This window comes from Corella eumyota, chromosome 1 (genome assembly GCF_963082875.1).
Source record: "Corella eumyota chromosome 1, kaCorEumy4.1, whole genome shotgun sequence".
Taxonomy (NCBI): Eukaryota; Metazoa; Chordata; class Ascidiacea; order Phlebobranchia; family Corellidae; genus Corella; species Corella eumyota.
Window position 1 is genome coordinate 12,935,031 of NC_137490.1, and position 18,496 is coordinate 12,953,526.

General features: G+C 31.0%; 3 protein-coding genes and 3 non-coding genes across 6 annotated transcripts; 4 read left to right on the forward strand and 2 right to left on the reverse strand.

The window, feature by feature from the left end:
* Positions 1 to 64: 64 nt before the first annotated feature.
* Trnaq-cug (transfer RNA glutamine (anticodon CUG)) lies at positions 65 to 136 on the forward strand. Its single transcript has one exon. It is a non-coding gene; the product is annotated as a tRNA-Gln (tRNA).
* Positions 137 to 328: 192 nt separating this feature from the next.
* On the forward strand, positions 329 to 400 carry Trnaq-cug (transfer RNA glutamine (anticodon CUG)). The gene has a single exon. It is a non-coding gene; the product is annotated as a tRNA-Gln (tRNA).
* Positions 401 to 1,080: 680 nt separating this feature from the next.
* Positions 1,081 to 1,152, forward strand: Trnaq-cug (transfer RNA glutamine (anticodon CUG)). The gene has a single exon. It is a non-coding gene; the product is annotated as a tRNA-Gln (tRNA).
* Positions 1,153 to 2,817: 1,665 nt separating this feature from the next.
* On the reverse strand, positions 2,818 to 7,326 carry LOC145740786 (pleiotropic regulator 1-like). The gene is made up of 13 exons (XM_082558632.1): positions 7,200 to 7,326; positions 6,992 to 7,098; positions 6,801 to 6,913; positions 6,577 to 6,643; positions 6,305 to 6,461; positions 5,898 to 5,990; positions 5,556 to 5,705; positions 5,265 to 5,366; positions 4,979 to 5,071; positions 4,616 to 4,734; positions 4,086 to 4,225; positions 3,352 to 3,545; positions 2,818 to 3,126 (listed from the first exon to the last, which is right to left on the reverse strand). Exons 1-13 carry the CDS (start codon positions 7,203 to 7,205, stop codon positions 3,067 to 3,069), a joined length of 1,401 nt encoding a protein of 466 aa, XP_082414758.1. The 5' UTR covers positions 7,206 to 7,326; the 3' UTR covers positions 2,818 to 3,066.
* Positions 7,327 to 9,670: 2,344 nt separating this feature from the next.
* On the reverse strand, positions 9,671 to 13,680 carry LOC145747359 (uncharacterized). The gene is made up of 7 exons (XM_082564877.1): positions 13,485 to 13,680; positions 13,287 to 13,403; positions 13,003 to 13,113; positions 12,575 to 12,683; positions 12,235 to 12,430; positions 11,630 to 11,768; positions 9,671 to 11,511 (listed from the first exon to the last, which is right to left on the reverse strand). The coding sequence occupies exons 1-7, from the start codon at positions 13,612 to 13,614 to the stop codon at positions 10,046 to 10,048; spliced, it is 2,268 nt and encodes a 755-aa protein (XP_082421003.1). The 5' UTR covers positions 13,615 to 13,680; the 3' UTR covers positions 9,671 to 10,045.
* A 1,244-nt stretch (positions 13,681 to 14,924) lies between these two features.
* On the forward strand, positions 14,925 to 18,028 carry LOC145763562 (uncharacterized). Its single transcript, XM_082575033.1, has 7 exons — positions 14,925 to 15,054; positions 15,168 to 15,287; positions 15,361 to 15,504; positions 15,619 to 15,748; positions 16,047 to 16,242; positions 16,312 to 16,453; positions 16,551 to 18,028. The coding sequence occupies exons 1-7, from the start codon at positions 14,925 to 14,927 to the stop codon at positions 18,026 to 18,028; spliced, it is 2,340 nt and encodes a 779-aa protein (XP_082431159.1).
* Positions 18,029 to 18,496: the final 468 nt, after the last annotated feature.

The following is an 18,496-nucleotide window of genomic DNA, read 5'->3' on the forward strand; positions in this document are numbered from 1 at the left end:
TAACAATCAAATCAGGAAACAATCAAATCAGGAAACAATGCAAAATTGCTATTCATTTAATGTAGGTCCTATGGTGTAACGGTTAGCACTCAGGACTCTGAATCCTGCGATCCGAGTTCAAATCTCGGTAGGACCTATATTTTTAAAAACAACAAAAAATCCTTTTAAACAATTTTTTTATTGTTCGATTTTAGTAAAATTAGCAGTTTTGTTTTTATTTGCCTCTTTTGTTCGTCGAAAAAATAAGTATTTCTTTACTTAAACATGCAAAATGTAACCACAATTTATTTACACGTTATTTTTTATTTTACGACGCTCGTTAAGTGTAGGTTCTATGGTGTAACGGTTAGCACTCAGGACTCTGAATCCTGCGATCCGAGTTCAAATCTCGGTAGAACCTATCCATTTTTAAAAAAGAACAAATTTTTTATAGTTTAATTTCAGTAAAATTAAAGGTTTACTATTTGCTTTCGTTCGTTGCTTTTTTGTTAAATAAATTACTAACATTTTTACTTGAACATGCAAAATGTAACCACACACTTTATTTAAACGTTTTGTCATTTTAAATTATAATAAAACAAAACCAAGGTACACTTTAAACTTTTTTTTAAACTCCAAGAACAGATTTAGAAAATCATACAACTGATTTAAATACATAAATGTCGATATTTATCCTCAAAACAATATCAAAAGTTTCGTTATGCTGCTAATAAGCATAGATACACGTTTTTGTTTAGTTGCTATAAAATGGTTTGTATTATTCAGTTGCTACGAAGTTAGTGTGTTTATATTTTTATTACGCAACAATAGTAATAATGCTCGGTAAATATAAACAAACAAACAAGCAGAAAGCTGAAAAATTATTTGCATTTTGGAAAATATGTCAAAGGCGATAGAGTTGAAAAGTTTTCTACAGTGTGTATGGACCATGATTCTAATGTACTGGCAAGTCAAAAAAGGTTTTAGAAGATATATAAAGAAATTTAAAAATGGTCAAATAGGCATGATTTTCTTGCGCTGTTTATCTCAGAAACGATCGAATCAACAAACTAGGCAAAAATACGCCCAAGGTAAAATGTAGGTCCTATGGTGTAACGGTTAGCACTCAGGACTCTGAATCCTGCGATCCGAGTTCAAATCTCGGTAGGACCTATCTTATTTTTTAAAACAACAAAACAATTTTAATATATGATATTTTTAGTTTACGTTTTCAATGTTTTTAACAGTATTTGAAATAATAATAATGTTGTTAGAGATACTTCCTACTAGTAGCATTATATATAAAGACCCTGATCAAAGAAGACATCGACAATTATTAATTGCAAGATCCGATTTTAATGATGATAGCGATTTAGAAGATTATGATGCTGAAGGTTTTGCGCCAATATATCCACTTCCCACCAAATTTGAAAAGAAACACATTTTTGCAGAATATCGAAGTATTATTCAAAACAACCAAAAAGAAAATTGCAAAATCTACACCAAGGCAGAATTAGATGAACTTAACAATAAGTCAAAAACTGAAACACTAATGCATAGTGTTGTAGCAAATTACCAAAACTCCTTTGACAGAAAATTCTTATGTAAACCAACATTTGCTGATGTTGTCAAAGGAGAACCTGAAGGCAAACATTTTTCGACAAAAAACTTTTTTTACAGAAAACGATCTGAAAATGAGATTTCTTTTCAAAGTCGACCAAACAGCAGTGGCGATGCACCGGAACAAAAGACAATAGAGAAAATTATAGATTTTAAAACAAACCCGAACAGTAAAGTATCGGCCAAACATATAGGCCAAAGGTTACTTTCGATCATCCGTAAAAAGATTGCAATTAAAACGAATAGATACATTTGCATGCCGTCCTCAACAGTTGTAGAAATTACAAGCAAAAACGAGGCCTTGTACGAAACAGGCAAAAGGTACGATTCCGAAAGTAAAATCAGCAGGCAAATGTGCAAGTATTGCCAACTCAGAATTTCGGAAAAAAAACGAAGAGAAAAAGAACGCAAGTGCAAATATAAATCAGAAAGTAAAAAATGTCTTCTTCTGAAAGGCGAGGTATTGCCTCTCCTAAACGACAAGAGATGCTACTGCCACGATACTGAGCGATTGTACAACGATGAGAAACCAGACCACACAGTTCGAATGACCGTAAATACACGTCAGCAAGCTAAGCAAGAAAATGCAGTAGAGCATAATCAACCATCTTCCGTTACTAACCGAACTGTTTGTGAAGTCGACACAACTACAGCTCGACAATTCCACATTACGGTCAATTTAAAAAAGGTGAACAAAAATAATATATCGCAATCTCACCTGCTGTACTTACCCCAACCATCTTGTAAATTAAAAAATAAACATACTGTTATAAACGAAACACAGCTGCCCAAGTTCAGCGAGGGCAATTTAATCGACGTACGAGATTTACGGAAATGTTCTGTGCCCGTCAGAGAGCGCTATAACTACGTAACACAAGACGACTTCACCACCGAAAAAGAAGGGTGTGCTCTATGCACTAAAAGGCGATCACGGCCTGAAAAGTCGAAATCAGGGCGAAAAACGCAACCGCTACATAAGCCAAAACCAGTTATCAAGATTCTAGACATTAGCGAGGTAACTGATGATGTATCGAGATGCGAAGAAGGTTTAAACAAATGGGAAAATGAATTTAAATCGAGAAATCTCAACCCATCTATAAGCTTTATTCAAACTTATCATTGGGCCATTAGAATGGCTTTTGTGCATCTTAAACTTCAGGAAGCAAGACTAGCATGCAGATGGCACACCTTAGTTGATTAAAATATTATATTCTTATTTATATTTATTGTATATATACAAAATTTGTACTTTAATAAAAATGTATTCATTTTTAAAAAATTGTATGATTGTTGTAAAAAAATTATGTTTCAAAATCTGGTACCAACTGTAAATTCAATTAACCTAGCCTGCAACTTTAATGTTGTGTGTTAAACTGGGCATTGTTAAGAAGTTAAATTGAAGTTCAACAAAATGTCTTGAAAAAACTTGTTTTTCGCCAAGAAATAGGCAAAAGTCGACCAAAATGTTTAAAATCTTTTCTTTCTAATGATTTCGGGTTTCCATTGAATTGGATGAGATTCCTCAGACTTAATGGAATAAAAATATTTTAAAATTAGAAACTAAAATACACCAAGCTAAAATGGATACAGTTAAAAAATTGTTGGAAAAGTATAGGCTATAAAATCTGTTAAAATAAAAAAACTCTTGATTTAAAAAAAAACTTAATGTAGATGAGACTTAAAAAAAAACAATAATCATTAGCTTGTTGGTGTACAAATAAAATTAATTTAAATTAAATAAAAAAAAACTACCGCTTCGTCATCTTCTTTATAAATTTTGATTGTTTTATCTGCTTCACATGTGACCAATCTGCTTTCACTTTTGTCAAAGGCCATCGCGAACACCCCACTTTCACTGTCCAGCGATCCTGGTTGAACCGGGGCCTTTGTACGCTGAAAGTTATAACCTGTTCGCCAATCCCACATATGAACTGTTCCATTGTCGGCTTGTAAAATAAATATTTTGTTTGGTTTAAAATCGTAAAAAAATAAAAAATATTTAAAAAAAGAATTTTTTTTTAAGTAAGGCCAGTTTAATTTTAATCTAACACCAAAGGAAAAATTACAAAGATGATGCAATTTACAGAAATGATTTTTGAAATTTGTTTAAGACATGATTTGTAAAATCTAAAAAAATTCCCAGGTAATTTTCATCAAAATATTCCCAGGTAAAGTTCCCACATACAGTTAATTTCTACAATTGATTGCAACAGATATTAAAACCAGAAGTATTAAATCTTAATGTCACACTAACATCATAAAAATTAAACTTATCCAAATGAATCATACTACAAAAAGAATTTAACCTACTTGATCAATGAATAGAAAAAAACAAATATTTCCAATTTTTATGACCATGTTAAAAATTTATGGCGCAACTAAATGTTATGTAGTTAAAATAAAAATATGAAAAAAATTTTAAATTTATTATTACTTAATTTATAAAATTAATAATCAATCATAAAACCCAATAAAAATACACTTACCACCGGAAACTAATACACCGTCTGAGTTCAGAGCAAGACAATTTACAATAGCATTATGACCCGTAAGATTTTGAATAAAATCACCATCCGGGAATTTCCACTGTTTAATATTGTCAGGGGCTCCACTAGCAAAAGTGTATCTAAAATTAAACAATTTTTTTTTCGGTTGCTTTACAATATCATATAAAATATAAAAGTTTGTTTAAATTTAGTATTTTTTATATGTATATGAATAATAATTATTGAACTGATTATTAAAATGTAAGTGGTTGCCATTCAAATACATTTAAAAATAAAAAAATCTATTTCTTTTCTATAAAAATATTTTCATTTTTATTTTTAAATACCTATAAAATAAAATGAGAAAAAACTCATAAAAATTGATTTTGTATATCTTAAACCCTAAAATTAAAAATATATAATTATAACCCTTGGTACTATAAGAGATAAAAATGGACTGGATTTTAGGAGAATTTGAAATCTAAGTCAAATCAACAAATAATTATAATTTTTCTTTAAAAAATGCTTACTGTGTTGGATGCATAGCAAGAGCTCTAACACTCTTTTTGTGATTGGTTAAAACTGATCGAGATTTTCCAGCTGCCAAGTCCCATAAACGAACAGTGCAGTCATGTGAAGCTGTTATTACCTTAACAATAATTAAAAAATATAAGTAAGACAAAGAACTGTATGTATGTAAAGTGAAATCTTATCGCATGGTTATATTAATAATAATAATATATTACTGTGTTTATTCCAATTAAAAAAAACTTTAAATAAACAACAAAAATTAAGGATTTTTACAGTGAATACAGCATCCTTTATTTTGGGCAAATTTTCTGTGTTTACAAAACTGTAACTTTTGAAAGCGTTAACACTCGAGAAAAAAATACCTCTGGTTTAGCAGCTTGACATTTTACATCAGCAACCGTGTTAGTGTGTCCAGATAATGTCATGATGTTCGATTTAGTTCTCATATCCCAAACCTGGTAAAATATAAAAATTTTTAATATATATAAATCAAACTAAAAAATTTTCACCTATAAAACAGATAAAGTATTTTTCTGTATAAACATACATATGAACACATCAAAAATAAACAAATCTATTAAAAAGGGCAATTTTACATCTCAACAATTTATATTTAAATTAATATTTATTTAAATTTTGGTGTGTTACCCTTGCTGTAGCATCTCGACCACATGTTACTAGGACATCAATTGTTGGGTGAAGATCGATCGCATAACAAGCACTTAGGTGACCATGATAATGCCTTACAACCTAAACAAATCAAATTTAAAATAAATAGTATTTAATTCTTTTTGCTAATAAAATATATTAAACCTGTTCAGAAAATGTCAGATCAAATCTTAAAAAATCGATAATAATTTTTAAATAAAACACCCATTAATGTATATACCTTTGATGATAATTAAAACAATTTTTGGCCCAATAATAAATTCAAATTACTTTATTTTGTTCCAAATCCCAACATTTCACAAGTTTATCTTCACCAACAGAAAACAAATATGGATTTCTTGAGCTCACAGCAAGGCCTCTAACTGCACTAATGTGCCCAGTTAATGACAACTTTAGTTTACAACTTGCAAGATCCCAGATCTATAAAAACAATTTATACTATATTTGAACTAAGGTTTTGAATTTAAATAAACTGATACTAAAATAGTGGGCAATAAATATTAAGATTCTTGTAGAAGGCAAGCAGCTAGTAATCGGTCAGTATTCTTATTACACCAAAAGTCAATAAAATGCCAACTTTTTAAATGGTAGAAAATAAAAAGTTACTCCAACCTTAATAGTTCGGTCACTGCTTCCTGTAGCAAACCATTCATTTCCAGGCTCAAATGCAACACATCTCACCCACCCTAAATGCCCACTTATAACCTGAAAAAATAAAAGAACTTAACTGAAATAAAATATATTGGTATAACAAAATAACAAAATTTAACCTAAAAAATTCACAGAGATAATAAAAAACTACTAGTAGAATTTATATTGTTAATATAACCAGCAGCTGGTATGAACTACTGCTGAGCCAACACTTAATCAGAAGCATAATTATTGGAAATTTATAATTAATATTATCCCAAACTTTTAAATCAATAATAGTTCAAACTATTAAAGTTGATTTTTTCACATCAAAAATAAATAAATGTATATAAAAAAAAACATAAAAATATTTTTAAATGTTTATTTACTCTGTATAATTTCCAGGGAGAGTGCCACCTTGGTTTAGGCATGATTTGAGCTTTTCTAGGAACAATCGGTCGACTGTTGGCAGCAAGTAATGCTTTGTTGGAATCATGAACTTTTTTTACATTGCTTTCATTAATACCTTGTTGTGTTACATTGGGACTAAAAAAGTGGTGTGTTTTTAGCATTACTAAGTTGAATACAATAGAAACTATCAAGATAATGAAACCGATAATTAAATTTTAGTTGTTTTTACACAAGAAATTAAAAAACTAACTTGTATTGAGGTTCATTGGGTACTACATCATTACCAGCTGTGATGGCAAGATGCTGATCAGCCATTTCTGAAATCAAGTAAAAACTAAATTTTTAAGTTTCTGAACAAGATAAATAAAGTTTAACATATACAAAGAAAAAGTTCCAGCCACAAAAAATGTTAAAACAGTGATCAAAATAAACTTGTATATATATATATAAAATGTTTTATAATTTAAAACTTACTAGTTTGTTGATTTCCAGTACCAATTCCTATTTCATTTATTTTCTTTTTGTTTACCATGTGCAAAACTGGCCCATAATCAGATACCGCTTTAACTTTTCTACTTAATTGTGTACTGCATAATTTAAGTTATAAAAAATTAACAAAAACAAAATGTTGTTAAAAGTCAAGTTATGTACAATAAAAACTATACCTTATATCATTATGCGGAAGAGGGGCACCCTGGTCCGATATAAACATGTCATGAGTACGTTTTAAACTTCGAAACACTAAAGTGTGCATGGAATGCTTTGTGACATCCTACATAGGAAAAATTGTGTACGATTATTGACAAATTTAGTATTTTTGTTATTGTCAGAGTATAACATAGTAATATATATGCTTAAAATGTTAAATTTTACCTCCATAATGAATTAATGTTCTCTGAGATGTATCTATCAATCTGACAAAGTTTTAGTTTATTTTTTACTAACACAGCTAAAATCACATAAGAAAAACGCTATATTCTGACATTTGCATAATTGTTATACAACTAAGAATTTACAATAACAAATATACTAATTTATAAAGTATAAAAATAAATTAAAAGTGTATAATTAAAAAAAAAACTTACAACCAAAACAAAACACATTTACAAAAATTCGAAAATAACACGCAATTTCTAATAATTTTTGTGTTTTTAAAACATGGGTTTTACCACTTGAGTTAAAACACATGGTAAAACTGTGGCACTAAAAACACGCCCCTTAATTTATATAAAATATAAAACATAAATTTGTTGCTTTATTTAATTAATTATTTTTTTTTAGTTTTGTATTGTTCTTACACGTATTTAAATAAAAACAAATATTTCACGTGTTATATGATATTACATATTGATTACATTACTAATATTTATCAATGTTTGATTTTTTAATGTTTAAAATTGGCATGCCTACATAATAAATCGAAACCAACACAAAAACGATAAAATATTTTAATGACAGGTATTTTTTGTACTTAAAATTCATTCTATGTGATATTATTAGTTTTATTTCAGTTCATACGCAATATATTTAGATAACATTTACAGGTTACTTTTAATCACCTTTAATATATTTACGATCTTCTAAGAATTTTAACTAACATTGAACAATGTTTGTTTTTTTAAATGTTTAAAATTGACATGCCTACCAAATACCTTGAAACCAAGACAAAAACTACAAAATATTTTAATTGCTGGTGTTTTTTATATTAAATGTTTATGTTATGTAATATTTTTAGATTTATTCCAGTTTGTATATTTAGATAAACGATGTCCGGTTTCTTTTAATCACTTTTAATATATAAACAATATTTTTAGAATTTTATTACGCGAGAAATTTTATTTGAAATTTCGTGACCGAAAATTAAATTTTATTGAACTAAATATTTAAAAAACTTAACATTTTTTCTTTTAAATGTTGCTTCCGCAGAAAAAAATTATTAAAATTTTCCGGTGTCAAGCTTGAAAAAATAGTAAATGTATGTATGATGACGTATATATGTTTAATGACGTCAGGTTATCTTATAAAAGCTTCCATATTTTCACAACCAAATTAGTATTGAAATCATAGTTCTTGTGACTAAAAAAAATAATGAAAGTTATATTAAAAATTATAATAAGTTTAATGTTGATAGTGAACTTATGTTATTCGGGTGATATTTTGAAACAACATAGGTCTACACGAAGATTAAAACATGAAATATTTTCAGTAATTAGAACTGAATTAACGGTATAATTTTATAATATTATGACTATATATTAACTAAACTTTAATTATGATTATTTTTTTACATAGCTAGGAAAATAAAATTAATTAGATAAAATTAATACTTATTAATTTTTGTTTTAAATCTTTTTTTTTATTTAAAAAAATGAATGTAATTAAATATATTTAATTTGTGTTTAGATACCCAAGCACTGCTATTTTGCCAACCTGCTATTTAAGTCTACAGCCCAGGAAAAAATATTATTTAATTTAGAAAAAAATTATTTAGAGGTTTTGAGTTTTCGTGATCGAAGTTATGTATTAAAAAATTATCGTAGCTGTAGCTTTCAAAACAAACAAAGTTGCCAGACCTTTCGAAATTTATTCAGAGATTCTTATATGTTGGAGACGGTTTTAAGAAGGATGTTATGTCAAATTATATTTCAAAAACATCTATGTCCGAAACGCGTAAGTTAAAAATATTTAAGAAGATTACTATAACAAGGTGTTTGTGACAAATTTTAGTTTATTTTAATTTAAGTAGCATTTTAAATTTTAACGTATATGTTATTTAAATAGCAACTGGAAAACAAGTTACGTTTTTATCACCCGGCCTCCATTCATGAATTTACTCAAACCACTCACCCAACAAATATGAAAACTTGTCTATCTAAACTTCAGTGTAACAGTTTTCGTCTTTTAAGAGCTTATTACGATAAGATTTAACCTGTTCAAGAATTTTAATTCTACTTTATATCTGGATTTACCTGATTTAGACCAATTTCTTTCTTTCTTAGCTGCGGATTTTGTTTTTGTATCTTAATTTATTACAAATCACTAACTATATGTTGTAATTTCGTAATGTTCCTATTAAATTTTATTTATTATTATCAAAATCTTATTTATTTATTTATTAGTTTAAAAAAACGTAGTCCTGATTTTATAGCATTTTTAACTTAACACTTTATTTTTTGTGCTGTATGGGCGATGTTATGACAATAAAATACATTAGGGAAGTATTTTGTTTGCTGTATGCGTTGTAAAAGTTATACTTCTAATATTTAGTTATACAGAAGGTATGTAACTATGCACACTTTAAACTGTAAAGTTTTTCTCCTATTTGGTTAAATATAAAGTTCATACAACTGTCACATAAATGTAATTGACAAAATTAAACAAAAAATAATAATATATATCTGTTGTACCTTATACTTAACCTGTTATAAGTCCAAAACGTCAGTTTTTAACTGATGTGCTTTTTAAAGCAAGTGCCAATAACCAAGTAAAAAAAAAACTAAATAAATTTTTCTGTTATAATATAAAATATACACAGTTTTTTATTTTTGATAATATTATCTTATTCCGGTAAGATTTTTACACTTTTAAAAATAAAAGAAGCCAGGGAAAATGTGTTTTATAATATTAATATTAAGATCCAACGTAAAAACAATAATAACAATAAGCATATTGGAAAATTAAATTAAAAGTGTGGTTTATAAGTTTTGACATCTTTTATTTTAGCCGTTATTTCTACCTCGGGTTCGGCAGCGATTTGCCGTCGGAATGTGTTTGCAAAAACATTGATCCTGGTAGCATTTTTGGGTAAGTGTTTTCATATTCGTTTGCCTGCAGTACCCTTCTGTGCCATCCCGTTTCAGACAAGTAGGAACTCTAGTAGAAACGCAGGTCACCAAGTTGCAACCGGAATTCTCATATTTGAACATTCCGCAAAAAGCTTCACATTTCTTGCTTTCGTTGACGTTGTTAACACAAGATGCTTTGTCCGCCATGCACTTCCTCGTTCGCCTTTGAACTCCTTCTCCGCACTGAACACTGCATCTTGACCATTTACCCCATTTTCCAAAACGAGCACATTTGTTGGTGTTACATGGTAATCGTTCCATTGCAGGGCCTTGGCACGAGGTTCCGCTGCTACAAAACCTTCTTCGTATCCGTTGACCTCCCCTGCAAGTCTTAGTGCATGTTCCCCAGTTCGTCCATTCTGTCCAGGGAGGGCATAATTTTAAATTACATTGTTGAGTTTGTTCCGTTGTTATATCGCTGCAGTCTATTTTACCTACACACGTGCGCGTTCTGGTTTGAATTCCACCATTACAGGGTACTGTACATCGATTCCACGATGTCCATTGCGTGATGTAAGGCGCCACCCCGGAGAAGGGCATACGAAGAGCGGTTCTGTCCAAATAGCATTTTGGCTTACTGCAGCAACCTTCAAAATTGCCGATTAGCGGTAGAACACCAGGCCAAAATATATTTTGGTAGGGGCATGTAGGTTCTATTGTAAACTCCTTAGGCCTAATTGCAGCTTCTGCAGCTGTTAATAAAGCTTGTAAAGAAGCAGGACCCCCGAAATTGCCAATCGCACTGAGACTTTCCGCCCCCAGTTGGCCAATAGATGCTGAAGACATGGATTGAGTGGTGTTTAGCTGATTAACAAATGTTCCAAACATTGGAAAAAGTCCATTAGGATCGGATGCGTTAAGCGAAAATCCCTGAAGAGAAAAACCAGGACCTCGTATTGGCGAACCTATTGGACCTTGTCCTCGAAGTTGATTTAAAGCACTCTGAGGTGTCGAATGACTTCCGATTAACCTCTCCGCTGATTCTTTCCAGTTATCAGCTCTAACCTCTCCAGCTATAGCCAAAGTCCAATATTGATGCTGTAATAGTAAGGGAAGTTGCGTACTCGAAACCTCGTAAAGCGCATTAAGCAATCCCTCTCTGCCAACTGTAGTTGAACAGCCTGCTGTTAGGCAACTGTGGTATTGATCCAGAAACGATCCACCCTTTAAATTATCTTCGAATGGCAAACAAAGTGCGTGCCCAAATGTGTCGTACTGATGAATGTGAATTGGCAATCCAGAAGGTACATTAACATCGTCATTATCTACAGGATAATAACAAGCAAATTCATCATCGTTCCAGCAACCTGATATAAGATAGCATTCTCTGTCGGTAATACCTGAACATAAAAATCAATAATTAAGCTTATATATATCTTAAGATAGTTCTACACAACCTTTTTTTAATAAATATTCCAATTTATCTTATAGTAAATCAGTCAAAATAGAATATCTTACTTTCCCAGCCAGCTCTCTTTGCGGTCCCGAAGTGTCGAAGTACATTTAAACTTTTACAGCCCGGATCGCCTCCAAAAATTTCCGTTTCGTATTCCCGCAGAAAACAACTTGTCAGAAGTGGATTCCAAGCCAAGAAGTTCTGAATATAGATTAAAGTATGTTTTAAATTTAATTAAAATTGCCTAAGGTGAATTGTATTGACATTTCAAGGAATTCTTAATCAACAATAAACTGTTGATCGTGCAATAATTCCGTTTCAGATTATTGTAATTGAAGAATTGGGACTTTTCGCGCAATTTTTTTTAACCTTAATCAACATTTTTGGTATACTTGAGATGACGTGTTTTATTTATTAATCATAAGCTCGTACCAGTCTGATACATATCGAATATTTATATCAAAAACACATATTTTAAACATGTTTACCACATATTATAAACATGTTTACCACGTATCTTAAACATGTTTACCGCAGCTAATGCATAACTTGGGTCCAATGGTGTTATCACACATTTTTATTCCAAATGGTTGATTAACATCTATATTTTGTACAAAGCTTGCCTTTTATCTTTTATGTATTCTATCTTATTTAAAATAATGTTTACCTGTTGAAGATAATTGTTTACATGTTTGTGAAAAGCTTTGTTGCGGATAGCTAAGTGACAAACAGGGACACCGGGTAGTATTGCCTGCCCGAGAAAATTTCGGTATTGAAATAGTTGAAAATCGAAGAAACAGCCAGGCTGAGTGAGACACAACGTCACGTCGAACTCAAGAACAGGGTTGTTAGTACAAGCAACTCTAAAAAATTAAAATTTTATTATAAACACCACAAGATTCATTTAACCCAGCTTTAGAAATGTTGTAACTAAAAAATAAATATTTTAAACTTAGAAAAATAAATTAAAAACTTAATATCGCAACTAAGTAAAAAATATTAAACACCTTTGACAATAGGGAATGTTAACAGTGGGTTGTATATCTTCAGGTGTCGTGTATTGAACGTTACAAGTTTGTGGAAAAGTTGGACAAAAATTAAACGAACTAAATCCACCTATTTAAATAAAATACTTTTTAGATGTATTGAAAATAAATTTTCGAATTAGGATAATGTGTTTCTATTTAGGTTCTAATCCGAACTAACGATCGAATATCGATTAAGGATTTTTTCGTCCTAAGGCATAAAATTCTAAAACTGGTTTGAAAAATTGAGTTAAATTTATAATTATTTATACACGACCGAAAATTTCATTTTTATTTAAAATGTCCTTTACTTAGAGTTGTGAAAGTGTTTGATTTATTACAACAAAGATTTATATTACATCTATTGAACATATTATCTTTAATAAACTATAAAATATATATAACTTTACCTAAAACTAAGTTTCGACTGAGTATGTCATCTCGACCCTGCGTTCGAAATTTGTCCATAAAATCTTCACCAATCGTATCAACATTTAATGGTGTGGATGTATCTAGTGTGGCTTTAATGTACAAACATGTGTTAAAGAAAAAAAGAAAAACATATAACCTTTATGAATCCTAGCTAGAAAGACTAGATCATAGTTGTAGCATATCATAATATACGTAATAAGCTTGTAGTTGATGTAGTATAAAACTTTTTACTGTTAATTTAAGAGAACAAGTGCAAATTTACTTGATCTGAGAAGAATACATCGTTTTTCTCTAAAACAGCAGTGCTTTGCGTCTTCACAATCTGTCTCGTTTACAATGGCTCTTCCAGTACAAGTGTCCCTGCACGTAGCGTTAAATTCTAAAAAAAATAACAAAATTAATACGAATTTAAACACATTTAGTATAAATTTACAGTTTAGCCTAAAAACAAGTTTATTACCTGCGTCACAAGTTCCATCCGCAGCCAGTCGAGCAGCCTGTAACTTACATGACTGCCCGTCTTGTGCTATACTAATGCTCGCCAAAAATAAAATACAAATTCCAACTAAAACGCTATAAAAATGTACCATAGCTTTGTATAGCTTCACGTTGTTTCAAATGTAATATTTAATACTGTGTGTTTTTCAGTCGAGGTTTAAAATAATATATTCATGAAAATTCCGTATGAGCAACAACAAGCCTCAAGCAATTTGCGAGTTAAAAATACTACAGGCTTAGCTATACGCAGTATTAATCATAGGCCAAAGATAACATCCAGTATGCCCTTAATTCAAATTGTATATAATTAATATCATGCAACCTAAATAAATACCTATAAAATGTTTTTATAAGAATTGACTTACCCAAATTAAATAAAATTTCACAACTATTGACAATTTTAAATTTTTTTAAGTTTTTATTTTAAACTTAGAATGTATTATATCGAAATATATTAACGCTTGAGGTAATATTTAATTTTTGTTTAAATGTATTTTTTTTAATATTTTTATTTTGATATTATTTCCTAAAAAAACAAAAAAGCTTAAATACATAAACACAGAATATAGCTAAGCCACAATTAGAAAATTATTTAAATATTTAAATATAATTTTTAAATTAAAAGCAATTTTGCTGTTCAGACAATGAATCAAACAATATACAACAAAAGTTATGATATCACAAGTCCTAAATAGCCTAACTAGTGCTGACTATACCACATGACGTAAAGTTCAAAGGTGTATGACGTCACAATGCCGAAAGGCAAATTTAATGACGCGACTTCTACCACCACAGTCAAACTATAAGTATCTTTAATAAGGTTTTATTTATAGATTAAATATAAAAATGGTTTAAAAATGTTGAAATATATTTGTAATGTTTCTAAATTATTAGTGGTCCATTGTTTTGTATTAATTCCTAAAAAAAACCTTCCAAAATGTATATTTTATACCACAGGACATTGTAAAGAATTAAAATATAATATAAAACAGTATAAGTATGTAAGTCAACTTATATTACTCTGATGAGGCCAATTACCGTTTTTAAGTAAACAATATCGCACGTTAACGTAAACCTACAAAAAGTTGACACGAAATTTCTCAAAGTTTCCTAATTAAGATAAACAATAATAAGCTAATGATTGGTTAATATCCATATTTAACTCAAGCCAAACAGCCATAAACATCCTATGGTAAGAATTCTAGCTAACAAATTTAACAATTATTTTGTTAACGTGATCAATTAGAAACTAGCAATGTGGAAATGACATAGAACTAAACTGTATTATTATAAAATAACATAACAAATCATCTATAAAACACAAGCACAAATGTAAAACCAACCATTTGCCATCACAAGGCAAAAGTTACATTTGTGAAACGTTAGCCAGTAATTTCAAAATATGGCTTGGAATATAAGTTTTATTACACAATGTCTGTTGATTTCTGTTGTTTTGATCATTGTTAGTGTGAATGCCAAACAATGCGACGTTACCAAGACAAACTTGATCCGATCAGGCCAACACAATCCAAGTAAGTAACAAAACTCTATTTAATAACCGGATATGTTCTTTTTTAATATGCAAATACACTAGGTTATAGTTCAAAACTATATGAAAAACGTTTAAATGATTTGTTTTTGATAGATATTCAGATTGATTGCATAGACCCTTGTGATAAAACTGGTCGTGTGTTTACAAATCAAACGGAATGTGATAGTCAACAATATTGCTTTTGGAACGGAACCAATTGTTCAATGAAATATCGTAAGTACCTAAAAAACAGAGAACCCAAATTTTAATTATTTAATTGTTTATAAAAGTAAAATTTACTTTCAAGTTAACCAACCGAACCACCAGCAACGAAGAAACGGAAATAAAGCGATTGGAAAGGCTTTTCGAGCACGACTTAAAAACGAAGGAATTTCTCAACAACAAAGCGGGGATGTTCAAGAAAGAAATTTCCCTATGGGTTTAGCATTAGGTAAAAAATATAGAATTCTTAATTTCTAATACACTAAAGAATATAAGTTTATTTTAACATGGTTTGGTGTTTTTTTCAAAAACAATGTTGAAAACGTTGTTTTATACTCTATAGGTGGACAAAGCCTAAACAGTGTTTTCTCATTTAAATCCTGCTTCAAGTTTCCATATACCTGCGCGGATCTATTTAATGGAAATATCGACACTTTGTTGGAACCGCCAGTCAATATACCTTACTGTCAAAGGTACGGGGTTTATATGATTCACTTAGTTTTAATATTTTTTACATTTTTTGTTGTTTAAGGTTGTGCAAGTTGAAGTGTTTGAGCTATTTGTAACAACGAACCTAATGGCGAGTAGTATGGTTTTTGTGCGGCTCTAACTCGAACCTTTTTGACTCAAAGCCTGGTATCATGACTTTATGTCGCACTACCGGGCTAATATGTTAAGCAAAAGTCGTTTTAATTCAATTTTACTTAACTTAAACATTTTAAACTCTTATTTCCCTTCCAGCCTAACAAATTATACTATTTTAATATACAGAGTTAGTTGTGGTTTCAAGTCAAATTTAGATTATGACAGACTTGCGTGTCATTCAGTTCCAGGCTGCTACTTTGACTTGGAGCTTGCAGATCTCAGATATTACTGGGGCCAATCTGTTTTACCGGGTGTGCCTGTTTGTTATCAGGCAATCAGCAACGAGGCCTTTCAAAAACGTGCCATCAAATACATGGAAATAGTAAGTAGATTTGTTAATTACGTATTTTGATTCTTCGCGTTTTAGTAATTGCGTGTTAATTTTTTTTAGACTGGTCACAAATGGAATGGACTTTTTACAAAATGTTTCATCAGGGAGCATGCAGAACTGATTTTATCAAACGCACCTGGGTGTTACGTTATTAACGCTCTTCGCTACGCCAAGGTTAAGCCAAAGATGGCAGGCTGGGAAGGTTAATATAGTTTCTATAATGAATTGCATATGAGTTCTATAATGAATTGCATATTTTAAACATTGATTTTAAATGTGTTTTTGTGAATTGAATAAAGGTATCACCCAAGATGAATGCCATTACATAAACGCCTGTTTCTTTCCTGACAAAGGATGTTTTCATCCGGTTTTAACTGACGATGCTGTAAGAATTGCCCCAAGAGAACATGATTACAATGATTACTGGACTAGAGGAAAAACCATTTTTGGACAACCCAAGTGCCACTCGTTCAACGTAACGGAGAATTCCTATCACTTTTTAGATAGTTATCATAGTTGTCTAAAATCGGGATGCTCAGTTATCCCCGAACTGACTGCTTTGGCAGAGCACCAACTGTTACGTTTGGCAAAAGAATATGTTCCAACTTACTACATTAGTCATTTTATTGCCGAAATTAAACGGGGCAACATTGGTGCTGATAATTGGAAGGACGAAATCGCAAAATTAATCGAAGATCAACAACATTACCTTAATGGAGTCTACGGTGTAAACGAAGAAAACTTTCCTGGATTTTTGTTCGGTAATTCATATGGTACACCTTTAAAGGCACTTGATAGATCTGGTACAGCGCCATCACGCGATGACGAAAATTCAGAACAACAAGTTGCCTCTGATAAAACAACTTCTTCTGAAAGATCTTACGGTTCGCCTTATTATGAAGAAGTTGTTAAGCCACCCCCTTATGATGCATATTCTGACTACCAAAGCTCGTATTCAGTGTATGTCCCGCCAAAACCTAAGTGTCCATACAGAAATTACAAAGTCAACAACAAGTATGTTCTCAAGGGGAGCTTCGTGGGTTGTTGTGACCAAAACCCGTGCTTTACTAAACGAGAAAAATTACTAGAACAATATTCAGGTTTAGTTGCATATTGGGCGGAGTGGCAAACGTGGGGTGATTGCTCAGAAAATTGTGGCCGCGGCGTTATGTCGCGAAAGCGCAGATGTGCAATTTCTGGCTCAGAACTTTACTGCGACGGAAAAGCTACTCAGGAAAAGGCGTGTAACGAATTTAGGTGTTACCCATGGCGAAAATGGGGATCGTGGGCCGCATGTTCTAAGGATTGCGGAGGGGGAAATCAAATCAGAAATCGACAATGTTATGGAAGTGTTTGTAAAGGGAAATCCTTTGAAGAGCGCGTTTGCAACGCTGCTGCATGCATCGTCTACGACGATTGGTCGAACTGGACCCCTTGTTCTGAGTCTTGTGGTGTTGGGTCAATGGTAAGAGTTAGAACTTGTGACGATCAAAACACAACCTTTTCTTGCCCGCCGCAAAGCAGTCCCAAACTAACAGAAGTCAAGGATTGCGAAACCTACTGTGGTGAAATTGTCGAAACGGGCCAAAGCCACTGTCAAGCCTTTCCTGACTGTCTGAAATCAAAAAGTTACAGATGCCAGCACGTCGAAGATGATGGGATAGTGGTTGAAGGAAATTGCAAGAATTTTAGACCACAAAGATCGTTTAGATGCAATGAAGGCACTTACAATTGCCGATGGTGTGGAATATTTTACACATGTGGACAACCAAGTTAAACTACTTTACAATTAGAAAAATTACAAAGCAACTAAATAGAGCAAACAAATTGTGACTTATAGTAAATTTATTTTTTTTGCCGGGCATTGTTTTAAATTCAATAAAATGCGTAACGAAAGAAATACAAAATACCATTGATGTACAAATTTTAGAACATATTTTAAGCATTAGGGGTAGAATTAGGTCAGGTGTTATCACATTTCATTTTGGCGAGACTACGGTGTGTATAATTTAAAATTATGCTACAAGCAAAATATAACAAATTGAAATGAAATTAGTTTAAACTTAATAGGTAAATATATAATTACCAAAGACGTATTGTACGTTTAAAATGACAGTATTAGGGACTATTGTAAAAATAATCCGCCTAAACCTGTTGTTTTCTGTAATAAGATAACGACAACACGTCGCAACAGTAATTAGATGGTTAAGTTTGTGACAATCGAGTTCATGTGATATTGTTGTTC